Source organism: Eurytemora carolleeae, unplaced genomic scaffold (assembly GCF_000591075.1).
Source record: "Eurytemora carolleeae unplaced genomic scaffold, Eaff_2.0 scaffold395, whole genome shotgun sequence".
Taxonomy (NCBI): domain Eukaryota; kingdom Metazoa; phylum Arthropoda; class Copepoda; order Calanoida; family Temoridae; genus Eurytemora; species Eurytemora carolleeae.
Genome location: NW_019396292.1, coordinates 11962 through 38748, shown reverse-complemented (window position 1 = coordinate 38748; position 26787 = coordinate 11962). Strand labels below are relative to the sequence as shown.

At 30.9% G+C, this 26787-nt stretch overlaps 2 protein-coding genes and 1 long non-coding RNA gene across 3 annotated transcripts; all 3 read left to right on the top strand.

The window, feature by feature from the left end:
* Window positions 1-1310: 1310 nt before the first annotated feature.
* Window positions 1311-3490, top strand: LOC111700328 (uncharacterized). The gene is made up of 2 exons (XR_002764967.1): window positions 1311-1417; window positions 3451-3490. It is a non-coding gene; the product is annotated as an uncharacterized LOC111700328 (long non-coding RNA).
* Window positions 3491-4820: 1330 nt separating this feature from the next.
* On the top strand, window positions 4821-9832 carry LOC111700308 (putative ferric-chelate reductase 1 homolog). The gene is made up of 4 exons (XM_023471179.1): window positions 4821-4937; window positions 6455-6673; window positions 7171-7257; window positions 9733-9832. Exons 1-4 carry the CDS (start codon window positions 4821-4823, stop codon window positions 9805-9807), a joined length of 498 nt encoding a protein of 165 aa, XP_023326947.1. The 3' UTR covers window positions 9808-9832.
* Window positions 9833-10136: 304 nt separating this feature from the next.
* LOC111700327 (putative ferric-chelate reductase 1 homolog) lies at window positions 10137-20092 on the top strand. Its single transcript, XM_023471208.1, has 10 exons — window positions 10137-10256; window positions 11130-11248; window positions 11630-11738; window positions 11914-12078; window positions 13226-13365; window positions 14450-14524; window positions 15501-15577; window positions 17421-17477; window positions 17926-18045; window positions 19774-20092. Exons 1-10 carry the CDS (start codon window positions 10158-10160, stop codon window positions 19917-19919), a joined length of 1107 nt encoding a protein of 368 aa, XP_023326976.1. The 5' UTR covers window positions 10137-10157; the 3' UTR covers window positions 19920-20092.
* Window positions 20093-26787: the final 6695 nt, after the last annotated feature.

Sequence of the window (26787 nt, the reverse complement as noted above, 5' to 3'; positions counted from 1 at the left end):
TGATGAAAAGGATTAAATAAAATCAATACAGTCGTCTCTAAAATTATACAATTATCCAAATTGTTAAAATTTCAAATATTTCCCAGCAAATCATCAGAGATTTTCATTTTACGTAGTTACCTTTTATTAAAAAATGGAGCAAATGTGCTATTTATAAATTTGCCAAATATGGACAGATGAGCATTGTGATATTTTATTCACGTCAGCTTTAGGGGTTTGGGGTATTGGGGTAGTAGTAGTTGTTGTTGTTGTTTTGTCGTTGTCTACTTTATTATGTTTTCTGATCAACCTGTTTTCTTATCAAAATATTTCCTTGAAATTATGATTAATGCAATAAAAATGTTTTGAGTTACGCTTCATGATTCTCATTCTGACACATGGATAGGTTCAAAGCAAGTTTTATGGAGCAAATTGTATCAAATTTATTAAAATCTTAATTTTGATGGTAGATCCGCTCAATTCTGCAATTTTGTAATTTCTGCTATAAAGTGAAGTACGGTGTTTTTTTCTCTCAACTTTTCCTGTACCATAAACAAACTAATCTTTTTTTCTGATTAAAATAATCTTTCATTAAAAGTAAAATAGTAATCTTGATTTTTAATCGAGTGGTGAGCACTGATCGGTAATTGTATTAATTAAAGTTAGAATAAGTAGGGCTCTGAAGTATAATTATCCTATAGAAATCCCAGTTTAATCTAAAACTCGAACCTGCAATTAATCCATGCACAAAGTCAGGAAAAGTGTAGAAAAAGATTTAAACCGGTTTTAGTTTGTCTAATTATAATTGTATTTTTCCTAATAGTCTTGTCTACTGATCATTGAACATTTCTCAAAACAAAGACCAAAACAATTATATATTATTTTATTATCTTCTCAATAATTCATTTTTCTGATATTTTTTTTTTGACAATTGGTTCGCTGATTAGTTCTTAAATAAAGTTTGATAAAGTATGATATGCAATTATTTTTATTGAATATGCTGATTGATAGTTAACTATGAGTTGTTGATTGACTATTTAAATGGATTGTTAAATTTTTTATATAAGCTAGCCTTAAAGGGCGCTTCGCGCCCATCTTCTAAATTAATTGTGAACATGNGAAAATTTCTGTCCAAAAACTTCATAATGCTGTGAACCAAAATAACAAGGTTATAAATTGTTAATTTGTTGATTAAATTATTGATCGTTTTATATTTTTATTTCTTTTTATATTTTATATTTTGCATATAACAAAATTGTTTAGAAAGTACATTTTTTTATATAATTAACAAATAGATTGTAGGAGTTTAAAATGATTGATTGATTTTTTAATAACAAGTTTACATGTCTTCTAGGTCCGAGATGATAATGATAATATTATCGGAACTTTCCCTACTCTGGTAGATGAATATAAACATGTCAAGTGTACTGCAGAAAAGGTCAGTAAAGGTCGACGTTACTGGATAAAAAATCAGGGGTATAAATTTTTCAATAAATTTATACTTTGGGGGAAATTTGAAATATAGGACATTTAAAAGCAAGTTTAAACATTTTTCTTATCTTTTATCCTAAAATTCATTCAGTTTACCCTAGTATTCTTGTATTGACCCATTTTAGCGAATAAACCCTTAAAAAATAAAATATGGGAAGCATAAAAAGATTTTTTTTGAGAGTGAGGAGGAAATTCTAATTTTTGAAGAAAATATGTTTTCCTGACAGGAAGCATGAAACTCGTGATAAGACAATTTACAAATTATATAATTTCTGAGAACCCTCTGTGTTAAATTAGATTTTCCACTCCAGGTCTGATTAGGAGAATCCTAAATGCAAATTTATCAAAATTAAAAGAATTGTTGCAAAATAAATATTTGAAAAATATCAAATTCGCTTGAATTTATTTAAAATTCAATTTTCAAATATCAACATTGTGCACATATTTATACTGGTAAGATGTACATTATTATATTGGCGGATCGTAAAAAATTGCCGAGAATCAATTTAGGTTTAGGCTCAGCTAGGGTAATTCACAAATAATTAGATATAAACGATTGACACTTTTTACATATTTTACGTTTAAATTTTGTCCTCTGCCTCGAAGCCAAGTTTGCATCTACAGGAAACCAATGTAGAAAATAAGAAAAAAATCTGTTATTTAACTGTATATAGGCTTTATTTCTCGTTAGTTGGGGCTTACCCTATAGCTAAAAAATTGCAAGAAGTTAGCAGAATTATGTCTATGTTATGTTTCTTCCATCAACTTTCCAATATTCACCCTGTTAACCTGAATTTTTGAAGGAGAACACAAAATATAAGACTTCAAAACTCAATTGTAGGTTAATAAGGAAAATGCGAATGTAAACAAAGTAGCAAAATTTCCCATGGAGGGGTCGCTAGATCTTTACTTGTACAATGTACATAGCTTCAACTCATGTCATATGCCTTCTTCATTTTTAGAAAATACTTTTTTTACTCTTTTTTTTTAAACTTCCTTTTATTGAAGGGTCTTGCCTGGGATTGTTGATGAATAAATTAATTTCCGGAACAATGACAAAGTTTCTTTTCTTAAGAAACAAAACTTATTCTTTTCTAAATAGTTATTTTAGTCATTATTACCTTAATTAATGACAATATTAAGAGTACACAAAGTTGTCAGTACTTTGAGTACACTAGAGTAACAGAAGAGGAAGTACCTTAAGTACTTTGAGTATAAATGTTTGTTAATAATGCCCAGCTTTGAGTGCTGATGAAAATATGAAAAAATAAATCTGTTAATAATTCTCAAAAGCGCGATCTTGCTGTTTGTACAAAAATCATTGTATCTTTATTTGTGAGCAAAATATCAGCAGCTTGGCTGGTTTTCCAAAGTCTATTTTGTATGTTTTTTTCCAATTTGGCGAGAAATTACTTTAAATTTCCAGCAAATTCTATCTTCCACGAAACAATGACTATTCTATAAGCACTGAGAATTTGTATTGTGTCTATGGCGGATGTTTTATTATAAATTAATGTTGCAATAAATATTGGAACATAATAAAAGCCAGGTCCATTCAATATTTTATTTCATTATGATTACTGTATATTTACTTTGAATCTACACAGTACACGTGACTTATAAATGACTGTTGTCGTATACCTTAAATAAACCTTCTATATCCGGTTCTATGTCTGGTTCACATGCTTTCACCATGAAACCTAAATCTGATCAATAATGTAGAAGATAACGTTTTTAATTCTGATAACTTTTACATTGTTTTTGAAGCAAGAAATAGACAAGTCACTTATGCAGAGAAACCACACATGAAATTGAACAGTTCAGTGGAACAAAAACATGAATATCCAACTCATACTTGACCAGAATAAGCTTCTAAGGGTAACGTTGTGAATTTGACATTTCACTATGTTAGCGGAGGGTCACTTGTAACAGCCCCTTTAAATATATAAAATATTAAATACATTGCATATTGTATACTAGGATGCTGTCACCCACAGAGGAAGTGAGGGTAAAACTTCAGTAAAATTATCCTGGAAACCTCCAGCAGATTTTACAGGAACTGCTTTCCCCTCGGCTTATTTCTTCGTTTTGCCCTGCATATTCCTCCTCCATGCATACTCCCCTTTCCCTTTGGTTTCCATTAAATTGTCATTTAAGAAACCGTAATAAGGATATCTTTGAGACTATGATCCTCCCATGAATTCTCTCTGTTAGATGTTAGATTTGCAGTAAATATCCTACTCCATAACAGTTTACTGAACAAGTTTCTATCCAGGTACAACTTAGATTCTCTTGACTACCAATGTCAACACATGGCTACAATCCTGTAACTATTAATGTTATAGGCCACCTTCACATCCAGATTCAATTCATTCTTCATCTCTCTTCCCATTGCTCTTAGAATACTACCCACTATAGTTGTGTACAGATTTGCCTAACTTTTATCGCTTTATACTTTTATCAGCTTCAAAATGGTGTTTCAATCTATCACAAACTCTATCCTCTCTACCTCTACAGGTCTATACAATCCATAATAACAAGAGTCTTTGTTGAACTGTCTATATTTAGATATAAAAAGGTGCTTGTACTTTTCTCTTACGTAAGGCAGATATCACAATGTTCTTCTAGTCTTCTAATCTTGTCCTGTGCGGATAAAACATAAAAGGTTCTCTGGAATTTGTCTAATGTGCCAGCTACTCCTCTATGTCCGGACATTATTCCTTCATGTCAGATCTGGAACGCTTCTTTTAATCTTGCTGTTGGTAGACAAAAGGGCAGAGCATTGTTGGACCTGTGTGCTTGTTGTAGCATAACATTACATTAATTGCTAACAGTATAGGATTCAAGATCTGTCTCATATTCATCATTTCTGGTACTTTGCCTCTTAATTCCTGCCTGTGTGGGTCTTTACCTTCTACAACCCATTGGATAACTTCCTTTAAGACTTTGTCAGCTTCTTGTAGTTTCTTTAACTCGTTCCCTACTGTTAAAGTTTTCATTAACTTTTCCTCCAAACTACTCCCGGCCTCTTATAACTTTCTCTGAGGCTTAAAGTTCTCTGTTAACTCATCATTAATAGGTCAAACATTCATGAGATTTGAAACGTTTATTAATTCCAGTCCAGTGTTGCTGTTGCTGTCTCGTCTTCATTGATATCTCCTTATATTGTTTCTCTCAGTACCCTGTTAAACCAGATACTCACTTGATTTGTCTTCCTTGGAGCTCTAGGCATTTAATAAGGCTTCCTTGATTCATGCGGCCGCTACCACTTTTGTACTAAATTCCCTACTTCATAACAGTTTCCCCAACAAGTATCTATCTAGGTACAACTCAGATTCTCTTGACTATCAATGTCAACACACAGCTACAATCCCGTAACTATTGATGCCAAATTAATGGGCATGATCCTCAACCTGTTTATCAAAACAGGGAACATGGCTACAATCCCTGAACTATCAACTCCCAAAGTGATTTAATACTGAAGTGGTCCAAACTCATAGTTGGATGACGACATTTTATGTCTCAAGTATTTAAAAATAATATATATTTATGTATTTAAATTGGTCTTTACGGAGTGCACAGTGTACAACAGAAACTGGACTCCCTTTGCCTTTGTTTACAAACACAGACTTAGAATTTGTAAATATAGATTAACGTAAATTAGGATTTTAGAAGGGAATTTTAGCCATTTTACTGCACAATAAATAATTTCAGACAGCACAATAATGCCTGCATGCATAATCTGTAAAACAAGGAATGCAGAATTTGTGAAATCGAAAAATAAAGATCTTCAAAATTTATCTCTTGGTCTTCACTTTTGTATTTTGACAGATTTAAGAATAGTTAAGAACTATAAATAGGCTACCTTTAAAGATATTAAGAGAGGCGTATTCAGGTTTTTTTCCCAGGAAGGGCTTACATTTTTTTTTCTTTTAAGGGGGGGGGTAAAACAAAACTATAAGCAGTTTTAAAGATAAATTCTTTTAGAATTAGAAGTACAAGCCTACCAGGTAAAATCAATGAATTTTCTAAGCGACTATATAGTATTTGCATATAAACACATACAAACATACAAAATTTTTATTATTTTTGATTATGAAAATTTTGAAGTTCTAGCTGAAGACGACATTTACATTGGTCCTTAGTCTATTTTTTATAGTCTTTACTTTCCATTCCAAAATAAATCTTTTCATGCAATTATTTGCGAACCAAATAAAACCTTATGGCCTAACCTGTCGTCGTTGCCTTAGTCTGTTCCACTTTAATATTTATTCACTTTGATCAACTCCACTACCACTGGGTGGGATCTGGTTAGATATCGATATTAATCAGAAGCTTGTAACTATCAATGCCAAATCAATGGGCATGATCCTCAACCTACTGGGTGTGATCTCGTTAGCCATCAATATCAATCGGAAGCTTGTAACCATCAATGCCAAATTAATGGGCACAATCCTCAACCTATTTATCAAAACAGGGAACCACACGACTACAATTCTGTGATCTATCAATGCCACTATGGGCCCAATCTTGTTAGCTATCAATATCATTTGGAAGATTGTAACTATCAATGTCAAATCAATGGGAACGATCCTCAACCTATTTCATCAAAACAGGGAACCACACAGCCACAATCCCGAGATCTATCAAAGCCACTACCACTGGGCGCGATCTCGTTAGCTATCAATATCAATCGGAAGCTTGTAACTACCAATCACAATACATGTTTTACGTAATTACTAATGGGCACATTTAGCTATATGGACAGTTTACAACGTAATTTACTTTGGACCTCTATATTTGCTACTGATTTATTTTGTGGTGGGCGGAAGGAAAGCGCTATAATTCTGGCTCCTAAATTCTTCAGCTACAGTTTGCCTTTGCCATTTCTTGATAGATAAAAAAGTAAATAGAAGAAAATGTATCATGGTTTTATTTTAAATTCTGTTGACAATATTTAAAATTTCACAAATTTGTAATTTAGGTTCTAGCCACTGTTGTTAAAGATTTTGCATCATTCTACGTTAAAGTCCCGTCTGAACCAGTAACTGTTGGACCTCCTAATCCTGATGCAGCTGCTACTGGAGAACCTGAACCGGAGTCAGAACCTGAACCTGAACCCGAATCTGAACCTGAATCTGAACCTGAACCAGAATCAGAGGGAGTTAAATCCAATTCTGAGGCCTTTGTTGGTTGTGCACAGGTTGGGTTATGTTTTAATCTTATATAATAGGGTGTCCGATATTTTTAATGTTTGGGTCACATATATCAAGGGTAAACAAGTTTGATTGAAACTCTTTCAGAAGAAACCTCGTCATTTTGTTCGAAATTGGGAAAAGAAATAGATATTTATTGTTAATATTTCTAATAGCCTGTTCTGAATTTTGAACTTTTTCTATAAGTTTGATATGAAGAACAACTTGTTAACTTGTTAAGGTTCCTTCTATATAACAAGAGTTTTATTATTCCAGCTGTTTTATGCTTCTCTAAACTCATCATTTTGCTCTGGATTGGTTTTATACCACTCATTAGATTTTTTTATCCATTCTAATTATGGCTTTTTGGTGTTTAACAAAATTACGTTTCAAAATATATTACAAACATAACGAAACATGAGAATCAACCAAAGAAAGAATATATTCAGTAAGACCAGACTGAACATTTAACACAATTAATATTAACTACCTCTGTATATTCTAGGACAAGAATTGTTTCGGATCTCCAAGTGGTTGTGAGAACACTAAAACCTGTGATTATATGTTTACCTGGAAACTGGACGGGGATAAGGTAATCCATCAAACTATTTTAAATCTTATATTTTCAGATAAGAACACCAAATTTGAAATATGCTTTTACAGGGACTGAAAGCGTAATTTCAAATGAATAAGTTTCTTTTATCCTTTTTCTCCTGATATTTATTGTATTGCAGTTTCCTTGTATCCTTGTTCTCCTGATATTTATTGTATTAAGTGTATATTGTTTCTTCTTTTTCTCCTGATATTTATTGTATTTTGTGTGCATTGTAGTTTCTTTCAACCTTTTTCTCCTGATTTTATTGTATTAAATGTATTGTAGTTTCTTTTATCCTTGTTCTCCTGATATTTATTGTATTAAATGTATTGTAGTTTCTTTTATTGTTGTTCTCCTGATATTTATTGTATTGAGTGTGTATTGTAGTTTCTTTAATCCTTGTTCTCCTGATATTTATTGTATTGAGTGTATTGTAGTTTCTTTAATCCTTGTTCTCATGATATTTATTGTATTGAGTGTATTGTAGTTTCTTTTACCCTTGTTCTCCTGATATTTATTGTATTGTGTGTATTGTAGTTTCTTTTACCCTTGTTCTCCTGATATTTATTGTATTGAGTGTATTGTAGTTTCTTTTCCTGATATTTATTGTATTGAGTGTATTGAAGTTTCTTTAATTCTTGTTCTCCTGATATTTATTGTATTGAGTGTATTGTAGTTTCTTTTACCCTTGTTCTCCTGATATTTATTGTATTGAGTGAATATTGTAGTTTCTTTTTTCATTGTTCTCCTGATATTTATTGTATTGAGTGTGTATTGTAGTTTTTTATCCTTTTTCTCCTGATATTTATTGTATTTGGTGTATTGTAATTATTTATCCATCTTCTCCTGATATTTATTGTAATGAGTATATATTGCAGTTAATTTTATCCTTGTTCTCCTGATATTTATTGTATTGAGTATGTATTGTAGTTTTTTATCCTTATTCACCTGATATTTATTGTATTTAGTGTATTGTAATTATTTATCCATCTTCTCCTGATATTTTTTGTAATGAGCATATATTGTAGTTAATTTTATCCTTCTTCTCCTGATATTTATTGTATCGAGTGTATGTTGTAGTTTCTTTTATCCTTGTTCTCCTGATATTTATTGTATTGAGTGTATTGTAGTTTATTTATCCTTGATCTCCTGATATTTTTTGTACTGAATGTGTATTGTAGTTTCTTTTATCCTTGTTCTCCTGATATTTATTGTATTGAGTGTGTAATTTGTATTGTAGATTCTTTATCCTTGTTCTTCTGAAATTTATTGTATTGAGTGTATATTTCAGTTTATTTTATCCTTGTTCTCCTGATATTTATTGTATTGAGTGTGTATTGTAGTTTATTTTGTCCTTGTTCTGCTGATATTTATTGTATTGAGTGTGTATTGTAGTTTCTTTTATCCTTGTTCCTCTGATATTTATTGTACTGAGTGCATTGAAGTTTCTTTTATCCCTTTTCTCTTGATATTTATTGTATTGAGTGTATTGTAGTTTCTTTTATCCTTATTCTCCTGATATTTATTGTATTGAGTGTATTGTAGTTTCATTATCCTTGTTCTTCTGATATTTATTGTATTGAGTGTATTGTAGTTTCTTTATCCTTGTTCTACTGATATTTATTGTATTGAGTATATTGTAGTTTCTTTTATCCTTATTCTCCTGATATTTATTGTATTGAGTATATTGTAGTTTCTTTTATCCTCATTCTCCTGATATTTATTGTATTGAGTGTGCATTGAAGTTAAAGAATAAGATAGTATGACAGTCGGACAGTTTGACAACTGATTCTTATTGGATTTTCACCACTTTCATACCAATCCAATACTATTGTTCAATACTGTTTAAACTACTCCAAAATATACAGGATTCAAGGAAGAATCAATTTACCTAGATTTAGGATTGAAAGTAAAGAATAGATAAAGAACACTTACTCTGATTCAAAATACAACTTTTATTGTCATATTCAGACACTAATTATCAGATACTTTAGCTTTTAAACAATTTAAATCTAAACATGGAATAGCATTTACAATACTAGCCTTTAACACATTTCCAATCTATCTTTATATCAATCAATTTTTATATAATTCATTTTTAAATCAATCTTTTTTTTATCATTCTATCTTTGTCTGTCTATCTGTACACATATCTATATTGAAATCTATCTAACATTCTGTCCTTATAAACATTTATCTTCCAGCCCTCCTTTCTAAATTATTTTTTTCTCTAATTTTTTCAAGAAGTTTTCAAAACGAGATTGATACGGCAAAATAAATAATGAAGTAGGTGCGTTTCAGAGTATTTTTAGGGTTAATGTGGACATAGACTATTCCTTCAGAAAAACACATATGCGAGGATATTGGATATACCTGAATATATTTAGATGGTTTGGGAAGGATATCGGAAAGCTTCTGGTTACGTGGCTGTGGGTGTATCCGTGGATTTTGGATATACCTGAATATATTTAGATGGTTTGGGAAGGATATCGGAAAGGATCTGGCTACGTGGCTGTGGGTGTATCCGAGGATATTGAGTATACATGAATATATTTAGATGGTTTGGGAAGGATATCGGAAAGGGTCTGGCTACGTGGCTGTGGGTGTATCCGTGGATTTTGGATATACCTGAATATATTTAGATGGTTTGGGAAGGATATCGGAAAGCGTCTGGTTATGTGGCTGTGGGTGTATCCGTGGATTTTGGATATACCTGAATATATTTAGATGGTTTGGGAAGGATATCGGAAAGGGTCTGGCTACGTGGCTGTGGGTGTATCCGAGGATATTGGATATACCTGAATATATTTAGATGGTTTGGGAAGGATATCGGAAAGGGTCTGGTTACGTGGCTGTGGGTGTATCCGAGGATATTGGATATACCTGAATATATTTAGATGGTTTGGGAAGGATATCGGAAAGGATCTGGCTACGTGGCTGTGGGTGTATCCGAGGATTCAAAGATGGGCAAGGATATAATGTTTATCTGCTCACAGGTATTTACTTTCAAATCTAAACTTTTATTGATCTTTAATTTGTTCTGAAACTAATCCGTATCTCAAATTAAGATGCATAGACAACTAAAGATCTGCTATCGGCTAATAAAAAACTTTAAAGATACAAAATACAAGGAACGGGGACTATTTTTTAATACTTTAATTTATACAGTTTATTTAAAAATTAAGTAAACAACAGTTCCGACCTTAATACAAATTTTTCATAGCATTTTTTCATTTTTGTTTTTGAAAATTTCTTGTTCCTTGCTAAATTGAACCCTAGAAAAACATCAAACCTGACAAATGATGCCGATTTGATAAAAACAAGCCAATATCTAATTTCCTGATGCACTGCTTGATTTTTGTCATTGAGAGAAAGTAAAAGTTAAATGTATCGTGAATGTAGGTTTAATGAAACTTACATGTTTAAATACATAGTTTTAGCTTCTGACATAGAAAACAAATCCACAAACATCGATAGTTTTATATTTAGGATTTGAAGGGTACATACTACATACATATCCTGTATGGCACTCATACAAGCATGGATTTCAATGCATGTTACCTTTTATTCAAAATGACTGTAAAGTGTAAACAAAATGTCAGACCCTTCAATGATAGAGTTGCAGGTCTGATTCGCAACAATACCCTTGAAAGGTTTGTCTGATCAAGCATATCCATGTTTTATTTTAAATCTGAAAGAAATTTATAAAATTAAACACTATTTAGGTCCGAAAAACGATGTTATCTTGCACACATATTGACCAGATTAAAGTTTATCATTCCCCATCTTTACATGGCGGGCCACTTAGATTACGACGACATTCCCTTTAATAAGAATATTGATGATAATATTGTATTTATTCTTTGAAGTCTGGAGTGAAGGAGTATACAAGTGCAGGAAAAAGTGCCCCTACCCCTAGTTCAGAAAACCAGTTGAATACAATAACAACAACAAATATTGGAGGAGATATGTACTGCAAGTTTGAGAGGTAAATTCATAATCTAAAAGATACACTATTCTTCACTAAAATAAGATCTTAAGAATTGTTTATGTTTCCACGCTCAAATATGTAAAGTGGACGCACATTATTTTCTTAGTTTAAATTCTTGGTTGTTTTTGTTTAATTTATTTAATTCACTTTAACTCAATGTCCTGCATATGAGCCGAGCGATTATATGTTAATTTTGTGTACCTTTAGTTATGTTAGCTAGCTACATTACGCACACAAAAACACAAAGTGAGGACGTACATTTAGGACGCATATTCATCGTTACGCTATTTCATCATTGAGGATGGAAAAAATTGTGATTTATGAATATTACTTCTAACATACATACAAACCTGTTCATTCATAATGTTTCATGTTTAGTGGAACATTGCTAAAATCTAAGGGTATAGATTTCTCTGCAGATTTGAAGAATGAGAAATATCATATATTAGTTGCCGTGGGGGATGGAGAACTATCATATCATGCTCAGGTTAGACAAATATTTTTTGTTCAACCCTTTCCCTTACACTCTACGGATATAACCAGTATGANGTCAACTAACTCAATTTAAAGATTGCCTCAAAATTCGAGGCAAATATGTCAACGGGCTCACTAGTTAAGATCAGACAGAGATGACTGCTAAATATATAGATATATTTATCTAGAATAAGATTGGTAGCGGAGAACCCTCAGCTCTAGGTCTAGTTCAAGCACAAGGTTCAAGTTCTAAGGTTCTGCTCAAGGTGCATGGTTTAGCTATGATAGCTGCCTGGGTTGGTTGTGCTGGAACAGGGATGATGATTGCTAGATACTTCAAAAATACTTGGAAGGTGAATATATATTCTTATAAACTCATTTATTTCTGGATCAGATTTTTTTTGCAAATTTTGCAAATTTTTAACCAATCTACGATAGCTAGAATATTTTTTGTGACATAAATAAGATAGTAAAATATCATTTTGAGGTTTTCTAACTTCATTTTTAATTTTCTCGATATTTCGAAGGTCTCGTATTACAATTATATTTTGTTTCTTTCTGCCATACAACACACTCGATCAAATCAATATTTAAATATTTTAATAATTTTTGATTTATGTTTATTGCGTAAATTTCAATTGAGTAGATTCAACGATCAAATCAGAAATTCAACACTTCAAGTTAGTCCTTTCTCATTTGTAAATACATCATGGTGAATCCGATATTTTAACAGGATTCTTACATTTATCTTAAGAAGATTTATCCTCTTTAGAGTTGGGTCCACCGTAATCCGCTTATTAATATTTGATTTCATATCTATGTCAGATGTCAACTTCAACATAAGGATTTATCAAAAACTTTCTATTCAATAGCTGTTCATGAACTACAAATATATTTGAAAACATTAATATTACCAAGATAATCATGTAAACTTGGACTGAAAGGGAGTGTCAGGCTAGTTGAGATTTTGAAAAAAATCTGCGAACAAATTTATAGAATAAGAAATTCAATATTGATGAAAATGAGACAATTAATTCTATCATTGATTAATTGACAAATTTCTATTGAGAAATATTTTTCTAAACATCTAAATAGTTTACTGTAGAATTTTTGATACATTTTTTGTCGTTGTTATCAAATAATGTAAAAACGTCGATTCTCAAAATCTCCAATACAATCTCTCTTGCTGAACAAATAAAACCGTCTCATAAAGGTCTCAAAACATCCTAAATTTTTTCATTATCTCTGTATTCCAACCAGACGACAGACACTCCCTTTAAAGTATGAAAATAATTAACAGTGATATAAAAAAATGTAATTGAACCTTTTACTAATCATCTGCATAGGTTAAGAGCAGATTAGGTTTTACACTTTGGCAATGCCTATTCTTTAAAATTTGCTTCGCCATCATAAAGTTGTGTTTACTAAGTTTTTTAAATGGTTTATCCAATTTCTGTTATGCATCCAAGGGCCTAAGTTTTTAATCTGTTGTATGTCTAGGGAACCAAGGTTATGGGCACAGATGTTTGGTTTACAGCTCACAGATCCTTGATGATGAGCGCTGTCCTGTTTACAGCTATAGGATTAATACTTGTCATGATTCATAATAAAGGATGGAATTATACAGCAGAATCAATCAGGTAAATAGTAACTTAAACCTCTTTAAAGGGACTGTAGGCGGAATTCATGTGACACTATAGAGTGGCATGTCCGATTCACGATGTGCCTGGTTAAGAATAAATGAGTTATCAATCATCTTCTGATTAAAAGTTTATAATTTTCGATGGTGGTTTCTCTAAAAGTAACTTTTAAAGCTATCTATGTCGACATCTCCCCCATTATTGATCAGATAGAGATTGAAAGGGCACCGTTGTGAATTGTGCATTCCTCTCTCTTTAAATGGCAAGCAGCTTCAACATAAAACAACAGTCCCGCTTGAACCGTTTAATCAAATTAAAGCTGTTCTATTTTAATTCAACCAAAGTTTGATTAAACAGAATGCAAGAAAATCATTTTTATATGCTTTTATATGCTTTTATATGCTTTTATATGCTTTATATGCTTTTATATGTTTTTATATGCTTTTATATGCTTTAAATGCTTTTATATGGTTTTATATGGTTTTATATGGTTTTATATGGTTTTATATGCTTTATATGGTTTTATATGCTTTTATATGCTTTATATGCTTTTATGGTTTATAGATTTCTAATGGGAAATATTTGACGTTTATTTTTCCTGGGACAAACAAAGTTTAAAACATCTTTTTTTAAAGATTTTAAATTGAGTTAAAACGAAATTTTGTAAGAATTCTTTTTCAAATTTAACAATAAAATAGACATTTAGTAGAGTTCTATATCTGAACCACATTTCTTAGAATCAAAAGATATAATGTTTAATTAAGTAGTAAATGAAATTTAAATGCATCTTGTCTGACATCAGTTCTAAAATTAATTCAAATTTAATTTATTTTTCTTAAAATTAATTTTCTAGAATATATTATGCATCAAACTTGAATTTGGTTAAAATTCTTCGACATAGAACATTTTGGTGAGAGGGTTTGTAAATGAATAATTTCCAATAAATATTCTTTTTATTTTCTTGTTATTGATAAATTTAAAGAATTTTTAAAATTTTAATTATTTTTATGGAATTAACAGTTCCTAAACAAGTTTAGTAAAAATCAACTAATGTGAGTTTAAAAGAAAAACGTGATGCTTTTAGAAACAACCCTCACCCAGCGCTCGGCCTCGCCACAGTAATCCTGGCCTTCATGCAACCTGTCATGGCAGTGTTTAGGTATTAGGTGCTTTTTTAATTTAACGAATTGAAGTAAAATAAGTGTTGAAACTATTTCATCTAAAATGTTAAATCTTATTTGCATCAGCAAACACAACTCAAAAATCAAAACTGATTCAGTAATTAGCAATTTAAAAAAACTGATAGAATATATATGGAAGAAGGTTAAGTTTACAATTTTTTCAAAACAAATCGATATGAAAAGGTGCGTCTTGAACCAATGATTACCGTCCATTTGTCCATTTTTGATATATCAACAATTGTTTAATTTAAAAAAATATTTGTTTATACTCTGACAAATATATTTCCCGGAAAGTCCTTTTTTATAATTTAATTAGTTTTCATGGGATTTTTACAATTTTAACTTTTCTGAATTCAGTACTTCTAGAAATATATATTGAAGCTATCTTGAATTATTTTGACGATCTTTTCTAGCTTATATACAGGGTGTCCCACATCATATTAGACCGTCAACGGGTCTAAATTGCGATTTTCGGGACTAATAAGAAAATTTAATTATAACGAATCAATTTAAAAAATAACATAAGGCTTATATAAGAATTTTCTTGCGGAAAATTATAAGTTCTTCGAGTATTAAGGGTTTATTTTGTTGTTAAAGATTAGAGATAATCTAATATGATATGGGACGCTCTGTATATTAGTAAGTTGATTTGAACAAAAAAGTATGAACGTTATTATAAAAAAATTCTCATATATTTTTTTAACTACATATTAAAGAAAATTTAGAAATTGGTGCAAGGTGGATTTGAGCATTTTCATTAAAAAATTCCCCTTAGTTTCACCCTTTCATAAAGTTAAAAAAAAATATTGTTCATTTATCGTTATCTTAATTTTCGAAACAAAATAAACCATTTTTTTGGAATGGCCTAAACTAGTTTCGACATTGCTATATGTATTCGAATATTCGAATTTCAAAAACAAAATCTCTCTTAAAAATTCTTAATTACCATTTCAGGCCTCATCCTGGTACAAAATTTCGACCTATCTTTAACTGGGGACACACCATTGTGGGCAATGCCGCCTTTTCAATAGGTTAGCATTCATTACTAATTGTTTGCACAAGATCCAAGAAAACGTTAGCATGTATCAGGACCTTCCTATAATAAAATTATAAAGTTTGTTTTAGGAAAGTTATTTACTCATAGACTTTCATAGGAGACCCTCATATTTTCGCAGGAGACCCCCAGATTCTCGTGGTAGACCCCAATATTCTCGTTGGAGACCCCCAGATTTTTATTGGAAACCAAAGATTTTCACTCCATATTAGGGGTCCCCAACAAAAATCTGGGGTCTCCAATAAAAATATGGGGGGTTTCCAATTAGAATCTGGGTGTCTCCAACGAAAATATGGCGGTCTCCATCGAAAATATGGGTGTCTCCCAACAAAAATATGGAGGTTTCCAACAAAAATATGGAGTCTCCAATGAAATCTGGGGTCTCCAATGAAAATCTGGGGTCTCCAATGAAAATCTGGGGGTCTCCGACAAAAATCTGGGGTCTCCTATGAAAATCCGGGGGTCTCCTATGAAAATCCGGGGGTCTCCAATTAGAATCTGGGGGTCTCCAAGTCTCCAACAAAAATCTGCGGTCTCCAATGAAAATCTGGAGGTTTTCAATGAAAATCTGTGGGTCTCCAATGAAAATCTGGGGTCTCAAACAAGAATCTAGGGGTCTCCAACTAGACGTCCATGGGTTCTCTAATAAAAGGAATTTCCAATAGTACTCCAATTATGAAGATTTCTTCCCAGACTCCAATTAGACAAGTTTTGAATTGATATTCTAAAAAATTCTAATAGTTCTTGAAAGTATTTATATTTCTAGATCATACATCTCGAAATTTGTTTTCATTCTTAAAAAAAGTTTCTTTTGCACAAAGTTTGTAATGGTTTAAAGTTTATAAAATGTCAACATCAATTCAAAACATGTTTTTGCTTTTTTTTGTCTGAAATTTAATCCTGAAACCTTTAAAATTATAAACTTTTAAAATATGTTCTCTTTTTAAACATAGACAATTTTATTCATTTATTTATTTACTGGGACCGCATTACCCAAATAGATTCTAGTACAATAGATGGCAAAATAGAATTTGTACACTCCCAGTACAGCTGTATTCTGACGTCACAAGTGTCAATTAAGTTTTTTTGTCCGTCTTAATTTTTAATAATTTAGTGTTTTACAGTATAATAAGTGCAATTTATGTGTTCTTTAGTTTTTGTTTTACACTTTTTTATTTAATCTTGGAGGTTGGAAAATATGTAAAACATGTGAGAAAATATCGTTTTCCTTGTTATATTTGACACTTGTGATGTTGTGAATAATTGTTCTATTTCTCTGTTGCCACCTATTGTAATCCTGTAACTACCTAATTCAAATCATGAACTAACGATTCTTGGGAATTTGAATTTGTGATTCAGGATTTGAACTGGTGCAGTATTCATTAAATTCTGTCTCTGACTAGTATTAACTTTAATATAGCAAATCTAAAAGCATGAATGTCGAAAATATTTATAAATATTTAGATAACTTGAAAAGAATACAAAACAAGATTGTGAAAAAAGTATTTAAAAAAAGAGTATTTCTAAATTACCTTGTTCCCTCCTATACCTGATATATCAGCTTAAAGAGGATAAATAGTTACCATATAAATTACCTTTCAACAGCTAGACCAGTACACATTTATTCAACAGCTAGACCAGTACACATTTATTCTTCAACTAGACCAGTACACATTTATNTAGACCAGTACACATTTGTTCATCAACCTTAGACTAGTATACACATTTGTTCATCAATCTTAGACTAGTACACATTATTCGATCTTTTTTTTTTTTGGGGGGGGGACATTATTATTTGTACAGTGTAAAGTATATTTAAGGTATTGCTGCCATTTTTCTCTCTGGTGATCTACCCGCTATCAGGATTGAATATAAAGGTTAGATTTAAGTTATGTTTTATGATTCACTATTTTAATCTTCTTAATCTAAGAAGGATGAAATGGTAAAGACGACTCAAAGCTATAAAAATATGACGATTTGAAGCTTGATTTTTGGTTTCTACATTTAGTTGAGTATTTTCATGGCGTTGTAAATGATAAATCACAGAAAAAAGCCTAATCATAATTGTTTTCTAGGATAAGTTGCATGTTTGATTGTTTACATTATTGTTTACTAGGATATGTTGTTTGTTTGTTTGATTGTTAACATTATTGTTTACTAGGATATGTTCCTTGTTTGATTGTTTACATTATTGTTTTCTATAATATGTTGCTTGCTTGATTGTTTACATGATTGTTTACTAGGATATGTTGCTTGTTTGATTGTTTACATTATTGTTTACTATGATATGTTGCTTGTTTGATTGTTTACATTATTGTTTACTAGGATATGTTGCTTGTTTGATTGTTTACATTATTGTTTACACTCTGGTTCAACTCTTCCTGGCGTTCCACAATTTAATGATGGAACGATCTGAGGCTAAGACAGAGGTTCATCCTATGGCAGGTTAGTTATTTTAAAGATATCTTCTATATTTATTTTTTCAAAATTTAAAGGGTTTAGTATGAATGATGATTCATATCTTACTTGATAAATGATAATAAATGAGTACTTCATAATTGTATTTCTTATTGCAGGGGGGGGGGGGGGTGGGGCATTAAACTGTGGTCTAGGATAACGAATGTTAGACTTATGATTTGATCTTGAATATTTCCAATAGTACTCCAATTATGAAGATTTCTTCTCAGCCTCCTAAAGCTGTTCTATTTTAATTCAACCAAAGTTTGATTAAACAGAATGCAAGAAAATCATTTTTATATGCTTTTATATGCTTTTATATGTTTTTATATGCTTTTATATGCTTTAAATGCTTTTATATGGTTTTATATGGTTTTATATGGTTTTATATGGTTTTATATGCTTTTCATTAAACTGTGGTCTAGGATAACGAATGTTAGACTTATGATTTGATCTTGAATAGTTCAATGAACATGAAACACTTAGTTTGATGATTTTCAAGCTACTACAGTGGTAACCTACTAAGGATGAGGCTTCAGAGACGATGTACGGAACTTTTACTTTCGTGTTTCCTTATATTAACCATTTTCTGTAAACTTGTTTCTTTGCCCAATCATTAAATAATCTATCCCATTTCTATATATATATACCTTATGTAGAATACATAATTTAACCTTAGAATTGTCACATTTTAAGAATTTACGGTCGTCTTTTGCAGTCTCATCCTTTTGTTGGTATTTGTTGTTTTTAATTCGATATAGATCACTAAATAAATGAAGAAAAAAGTTAGCTGAACCATTATGAAACATTTCTTTAAATATGTAATGTGAGGCCGAGAAACGTATTCTAGTTCAACAAGGTTTTTAGTTTCACACAAACTGGAAAATCATTTCCTTTTGAAGTCGAGTGAAAATGGAATTTGAAAGGGAAAGACATTTTTTTTTTGGGGGACCTTTTGTCGTTAAAATGATAGGAAAAGAATGTGAGAATAAAATCTAGCAAATCTACATTTTTTAACTTTTTCAGATTTTAAGCGGAACAAAACAATTTTGAATTTTGAATAACGACACAATAAATATGCATTTCTCATAGGTTGGCCTTAAATTAAAGTTATAGGATTCGTGGTAATAAAGTTGTACAAGTAGGTTTGCATGAATTTGACCTTTTCTTTATGTCTCGATGTCAAAAATAATTTGTTAACATTACTTGTTATACGGTGGTATGCTATTTTATCAATTAAATGAAGACAACTTTTGTAAATAAGTTTTTATTGTTAATAATTTTTTTTCGAAATATAAATTTACTAGCAATTAAAGAGATGCTTTTTAAGATGAAATCTTCTCTTTGTTTCCATATTTTTGTGTATCCATGCTGTTTAAAGCTTGATATAAATCAAAATTTTAATCGAAAGTCGTCGTCATTATATTGATTTAATCGCCTACTACCGAATTAAGTTAAACTTGTTTTACAGCACTTTGTAAGGGTTCAACTTTGTAACTGTTGTAAGACAAGAATCCGATAGAACTCGGTTAGAAAATATTGTTTAATTTAATATTTAATATATGTGCAGAGAAGAGGTGGAGGATATACCTGTAGAGAACAAGATAAACCTGGATATTTAATATTTAATATATTTGTAGAAGGGAGGAGAGCTGGAGGATATACCTGTAGAGAACAAGGATAAACCTGGATATTTAATATTTAATATATTTGTAGAGAAGGGAGGAGAGCTGGAGGATATACCTGTAGAGAACAAGGATAAACCTGGATCAAAGATTAGACAAATTGTTCTTCTTCTCTTCATTCTCTTCTCTCTAGCTGTCTCAATTTCACTTATTGTCGCGATATTCAAGTTCGACTAGTCACTCAAAATTTATTTTTATTTGATATTCATGTTTAAAGTACAGATACACATTTTTTAATGTATTTATTTTATTTCTATGACACCATATTCTAAAGAATTATTAAGTAACAGTAGTAATATGTAATACATTATTCAAAAAACACAGTGCATAAATAAAGCTTTTAAACTTTATTTGCGAAAATATTTCTCAGATTTCAAATTAAGTTTAAAGTTTTGATTTAGAGTTGAGAGAGGCATGATTTGATTTTATCTATATACAAAGTTTAATTTTACTTCAATGTTCATGGGTTGATTGATTGAATAGTCCGAAGACGTATTGACAAACTCCCGAAAGACCAATTCTGGGAAAGACAAGCTGCAGAAAATGTTTTCTTACATTCTGACATTTAGACATTTTTGACATTTTGAGGTGACCGAAGCTGCAGCTCCAGACGGTTTTCGCTCTTCAGTTATTTAGAATCAGTGAATAGTAAAAATTTGTTGAACCACGTAAAACTGGTTTAACCAGTTTTCTTGTGAATCGGGTGAAACGAGAAGTGACACAATTAAATCTGCGAGGTTTAACTACCTATATTATTCTTAAAATTGGTCTCTGTTGACTAAATTAAAATCATTATTTAAAAAATATCCCTTTAAAAGTAAGTATAAATCACGTGAACTAAATAGCGATTTTGAGATCGTCTTTGTAAATGATAATTGATCTAGTATAGTGATGCCTAGTTTAACATAACATAAAATTTACTTTGCACACGTAATTTTATTTTTACCAATGACCTTAGGTTATATTATTCTCTGTAAAGATAATTTCTAATCGTCTCCTTGGTTCCATGTTTTTTGGGACACCCTGTACATTGTCCTCTTAGGTTAAAGATTTTTTTTTCGAGATTACGAAATCTTCCCCAAGCGGGAAAAGGAAAAGCTTAAAATTAACATGAAAGAAAATTTTAATAAAGTTTTGAGGAAAAATGGAAGGACATTATAAACACTAAATTACACCCGGAGTTTGAACATTATAAAGAATGTAAAAAGAACTTTGTTATTTCACAACTTTGAGTTAAATATCAGTCTCATTCATTGTTAAACAAGAAAAGAATAATTGAAAAAAACTCGCAGATTGTTAAAATCAATTTAGAGCTAGAAAGGGAGTGTTCGGGAATATTTGTGCATGCATGATGTGGTAAAAATATGTTTGCTTTACAACAACATTAAATACAAGAATGCTTAAACATATAGTCTCCTTATCTAACAGTTTGATGTATTTCCACTCTTATAGTTATTATTATTGCGTTGTTTAATGCAAGGAAACTATCAATTCATTTAACAAGGCTTAAATCTTTGTAAACAAATAAAAAATATTTTTCGCCCATTTAAATGGTTAAATTGCAGAAAAGGAGCGGGGACATATTCTAGAGTCCAACATTAAGTTTTCGACCCAAAGTAGAGGCCGTTTGACACCCCTCATGGACCTATCACAAAGTTTTGTAAGAAATGAGGGAAAAATTAGAGTGAACATATTTTTCACTTCATTTTGGATTTTGATTCAAAAACTAGATGCTATATACAGGGTTACCCACAAAGGATGAGGCTTCAGAGATGATTGTACGGAACTTTAACTGTCTGTTTCCTTATATTCAAGATTCCCTGTAACTGTAAACTTGTTTGTTTTATTGCCTAATGATTAAATAAAGCATTAGATTACCATATCTAAGGTAGAATACATAGTTTAACATTAGGATCGTCACTTTTACGTGTTTTCGGTCGTCTTTACATTCTCATCCTGTGTGAGTAACCCTGTTATAGTTAATTTTAGTTAAAGATTTGAAAATTTGGATTTAGCATGTTCTAAAACGGATTAAAGTGGATATATATATACATTACGAGTGACTAATACATTTTTTACAATGTCCCATTCTAAAATGTTATTGTCATTGAGTCAACGTTTTAATTGAACAACATTGAAGAATAGAATTGTATTTAATGTATATTTCCCCAGAGTAATTATGTGACTTAAAGAGCTTGCAAGAATTTTTATGTAAAACCTGGCCAGAGGCCTCAACTGAAATATTTTTATAGAATTTTCTAAATTTATCTGAATGTTGTTGACAATATTAAGGACACACACAATAGGAAGATTGGAGGGTTCAATGAAAGGATTTTTGATATACTTCATGCCCCCCCCCCCCCTCCTCTATCCTTCCTGCCATTGTAATACTATCCTGCGGTTATATATAGAAGTATTTTGAAAGGAAACCATTTTTGCAATAAAAAAGAACAATCAAAGTTACAAACTGCAAGTAATGTTTGGGAATCCGAAATGATATATATACAAACATAAATGTGAAAACAACACAGCAAAAACAGATGAATCTATAGCTGTGAAAACCAGAAAACTCTGAAATAGAAGACGACTTTTTGAATCTTAAAAAAGTCCAATGAGCATGATACACAGCAATTTTGCAGTGTAATGAACTCATTTCACTTAATTAGAGATTTAATAAGTGTCCATGATGACCAATTGCTATGTAACAACATCAAATACACTTAAATATTGTTGTATTTGCAGTTGTATTGTTTAACCAATCAGATGCAAACATTAATATTTCAAGCCAATACGAATTGAAAGCCTTTGCGTTCAGTCAGTCAATTCTCACTAATTGTGATGTATAGGTCCAATTCAGTGTCTGCCAATGCTCACAAAATAACCATCGGCCAAATTATTTTTAGTCAATTTTGAACACATCGTTAGGACTTCTTCTACACTGTGCCCTCAAAAAAATGTTAATTCAGTGACGACTTCTTTATCATCTTTGTTCAACGTGAAATTTTAACGTAAACACAATTTTTGGGAATACTTTTCATCATTACCTCACTATCGGAAATCGAAGACGATTTTCAAGTAGTTTTTAATTTCCATGTTTATTAGGACACTCTGTATAACATAACAGTGTACAGTACACACCCCAGCCCTACAGTATTTTGTGAAGGGAAACTTAACTCAATATATTTAATTTCCTTGTTAGGTATAAACTGTATGCGCCTATGCACTTCCGCAGTTTTCCCAACAACAGAGAAATAAACACAATTCTTACTATCTAGGTTTATATACTGTAGATGAACCGAAATCTTTAGAATAAGAAGACGATATTAAAGTAATTTTAAACGGCATTGGATGTTGTTACAAAGCAAAAGGCGTCCCAAAATGAGTCATTAAATCACTTATTAACAGAAACGAGTCTGTTTACACCACGCAATAGCTGTGCTTTATGTGCATTGGCCTACTTAAAACCATAACAAGCTAACAGTTCTTCTATTCGTTAACAGAATAAACCATAACAAGCTAACAGTTCTTCTATTCGTTAACAGAATAAACCATAACAAGCTAACAGTTCTTCTATTCGTTAACAGAATAAACCATAACAAGCTAACAGTTCTTCTATTCGTTAACAGAATAAACCATAACAAGCTAACAGTTCTTCTATTCGTTAACAGAATAAACCATAACAAGCTAACAGTTCTTCTATTCGTTAACAGAATAAACCATAACAAGCTAACAGTTCTTCTTTTCGTTAATTTCCTCTTTTTTCAAAAAAATCCATTTGAAACAATGCCGAAATGGCTGCAGCCGTTTTTATGAGCAGTTTTAATAATGTTATTTCCAACTTGAAAGTTGAGCACACCCCGATCTAGACTGAAATGAATGCATCAATTTTCAAGACTTGGCTGCCTTTCTTTTAACCTCACATAAACTCGATTATACTTTTTTGTAGCCCTTGCCATATACAAAAGACTTTTAGCTGAAGCCATAAAGAAGCAATTGGAAAAACTATCATATACATCACTTTGGATCACTGTGAGAACTAATAGTTTAAACAATTTTCGCTTTCATCAATATTTACAAACAATCTATTATGTTAAAATCAAGTTTAGTAAGTGAAAAAATAAATATGTTAAAAGGTCTTTTCAGAGCTTTTTTAAGTGTGAGAGAAATTGATAGCTAAGAGCATTTATAAATACTTGTATTTGTATTTATAAATATTTGTATTTGTATTTATAAATACTTGTATTTGTATTTATAAATATAAACGCTCTTTCTTCCTTGAGCCAAAATATTTTCTATTCAAAAATTCTTCGTTTAATATTTCAAATACTACTTTCACAACAATTTTGTAAATTTTTAAGTAAACTTTGTCGGTTTCTAAACTCCAAATCTCGGAAAGACAGAAATTGTGCAAAAAGCAATTTGTTAAAAGGTTTCTTAAATATTTAATGGGAAAGATGAAAGAATCCTAGTATTGAGTGGAAAGTCTGAATTTCACTTCAATTATCAATTTCTTTGATCTTTTTCCATGATGTCGTACTGTTATCAAAATAAAAGCAAAAAAACAAAAACCCGGCTTTCTCCATGGTTTTTCATACTTCTCCCCTTTACTTCTCCTTCCTTCTCCTTCCTTCTCCTTCCTTCTCCTTCCTTTCTCTTCCCCCATCCCCACTACCCCCTATTGTAATTCTTGTAGTCTAACCGAGCAGATGTTAAATGTATATAATTTCATAGGAAATATGAAGAAGAACCAACGAATGGAGTAAATAGATTATAAAGTAGTTTATGGTTTTATTAAGAACTTCTCAAAAAACCTTGAATATAGAGATTATATTATTTCAAGAATACACCATATTAACTTGAGATAGTTTCGAAGTATTTATATATTACTAAAAAACCTGCTTACATCTTTTCCTACAATACATTTTTCTTTTCTTTCTTTTCCTTTTTCCAACCATCAATGCTGAGGATATTTAGAAAAAAAAACAATTATTTTGCTTCTTGAATGGTTCTAGGGTTAGAAGGGTAAGTATGTAAGTATAATGAAGATGAATGTGTCTAGAAAACTACATAAAGTATACCTTTATGGTACTACACGTTATACAATAATCTAGAAGCTTCTTTCTTTCTTGGGAACCCAACTTTGCCAGGAAAGGAATTGAGTTTTTCCCACTAACTCGAATTTTTTAATCCTTATATCTTGGCAACCGAATGGTGGAAACCCTTGATATTTCAAACTTAGGCTATTTGTTCTAACAGAATTTATAGTTTGAAATATCTAACGTCTGCGAAATAGGGTTGCAAGGATATGGGTATTAGAAAATCAGAGTTTGTGACAAAGACTCAATTCCTTTCATTTATTATTAAAGTCAACTCACTCAACTGTAAACTTTTAAACCAAGCTGAGAACATTTTTTATGGTTCTATCAAGTTAGCTAATACAAATTTGAGGCAAATTGGTCCAGGAATTAAAATGTTTTGAAAACCTTATGATCATCTTTATCCTTTTTGCCAAGACTTCAAAGATGTTTATCGTTTTTTGAAAGTAAAAAAACGAAACGATCGTTTTTAGAAAAAAAATATTTTTAAAATAGTAAGTGTCAAAAATTAGAGTGCTAGTGCAAAAAAACTAGAGGGAAGAGGCGTCAAACGCCCCATTGCCAGCATGTTTAGGGTTGTACGTCATTTCTATATACCAAGTTCTTTGCTTTTGTGTTTAATATCAAATTCCTTCAAAGAACTTTAAAAAATCAAATTAATCGAATTGGGAACGTTTTTTCTTTGCCTCAAAACAAATTCAATGCATCAGGTTCAATGTGCAGTTACTAAAAACTACAACATATAATATCAATAAGAAACAGGAAACTATGAGACTACAAGAAAAACAGACACAAATGTTATCTAAGTGGTTCCAGCTTTACGTCAAATTAAAATAAATTTCACGTTATAAATATATAACATACGCTTTCAATCATTTTCACCCCTATTTGGAGAAATATTTAAAAGAATTTATAATGTACAAAACCATATCAATTTGGGATCTTTATTCAAAAGGAGAGAAGCCAAAAGATCTCAAAGTCGTATCTGTAATTTGACCTTTTACTTATGTCTAGATGGGATTAAACTAAGAGAAATTTCAACTTTAATAACTTAAGATGAACGTACGCCAATGTCAAATATATTATTGAACACATGCATAAAATTGACATAGGATTAGGATAAAATTAAATGAATTCATTTCTTTTTGGTAATAACATCATTATTCACCTTAAAGAATCCTGATTTTAAATTTTCTTTTTAAGAACGTGAATGTCATATGCATTGTGCAATAAACTCTTAAATAAAATTAAAAATATGCTTTGCGTAGTTTTGACAGATTTGCAAAATCTTTAAAGATTAAAACAAATAAAAAGTCGATTTTCAAAAGAAATTTTAAAATTTTAGAATTCCAATTGAAAAGTCATGTTATTGGATTAGGAAAAATGCATTCCATGTTTAAAATATTAATTCTCTAAGATAGTTTAGAGCAACGAGGCTAAAGTGTATAGAGTGCTGTATTAGTTAGCAGTTGTAAGTGTAACGTTGAGCTATAGACTAGCAGGTAGATAAACAAACTACCAACCCCCTGGTTTAACGGGATATTTATTCTTTTAATAAATATTCATGACACCATAATTTAGGATAAAAAGTCCTGGCTTAGCTTTATACAACTATGTATAGTTGTTAATAATTTATTTTCTTAGAAATTATCCTCCCCCCCCCCTTATCCGTGAAAAGCTATGGTTGCCCCAATGTATTGTATACATATGAAAAGTAGTTGAATGTATACATAAATACATACATACAGATGATCGATAGTATGGTTGAACCATTAGTAAATACTCTAAACCATTCAGTAAGCATCATAAATGTACACAACACAGTATACAGTATACAGTATACACCATACAGTACACACTGTGACTATAGTATACTATACAGTATACAGTATACACTACAGTATACAGTACACACTATAGTATACAGTATACACATATTTTTCACTTCA

Coding starts and splice junctions, on each gene's coding strand:
- LOC111700308 (XM_023471179.1), top strand. CDS start 4,821: ATGTCAACACACAGCTACAATCCCGTAACTATTGATGCCAAATTAATG. Junction 6,674..7,170: donor CCTTTGTTGGTTGTGCACAG/GTTGGGTTATGT, acceptor TGTATATTCTAG/GACAAGAATTGTTTCGGATC. Junction 7,258..9,732: donor GGAAACTGGACGGGGATAAG/GTAATCCATCAA, acceptor GAATATATTTAG/ATGGTTTGGGAAGGATATCG.
- LOC111700327 (XM_023471208.1), top strand. CDS start 10,158: ATGGTTTGGGAAGGATATCGGAAAGGATCTGGCTACGTGGCTGTGGGT. Junction 12,079..13,225: donor ACTTCAAAAATACTTGGAAG/GTGAATATATAT, acceptor TTGTATGTCTAG/GGAACCAAGGTTATGGGCAC. Junction 15,578..17,420: donor CAATGCCGCCTTTTCAATAG/GTTAGCATTCAT, acceptor AGTATATTTAAG/GTATTGCTGCCATTTTTCTC.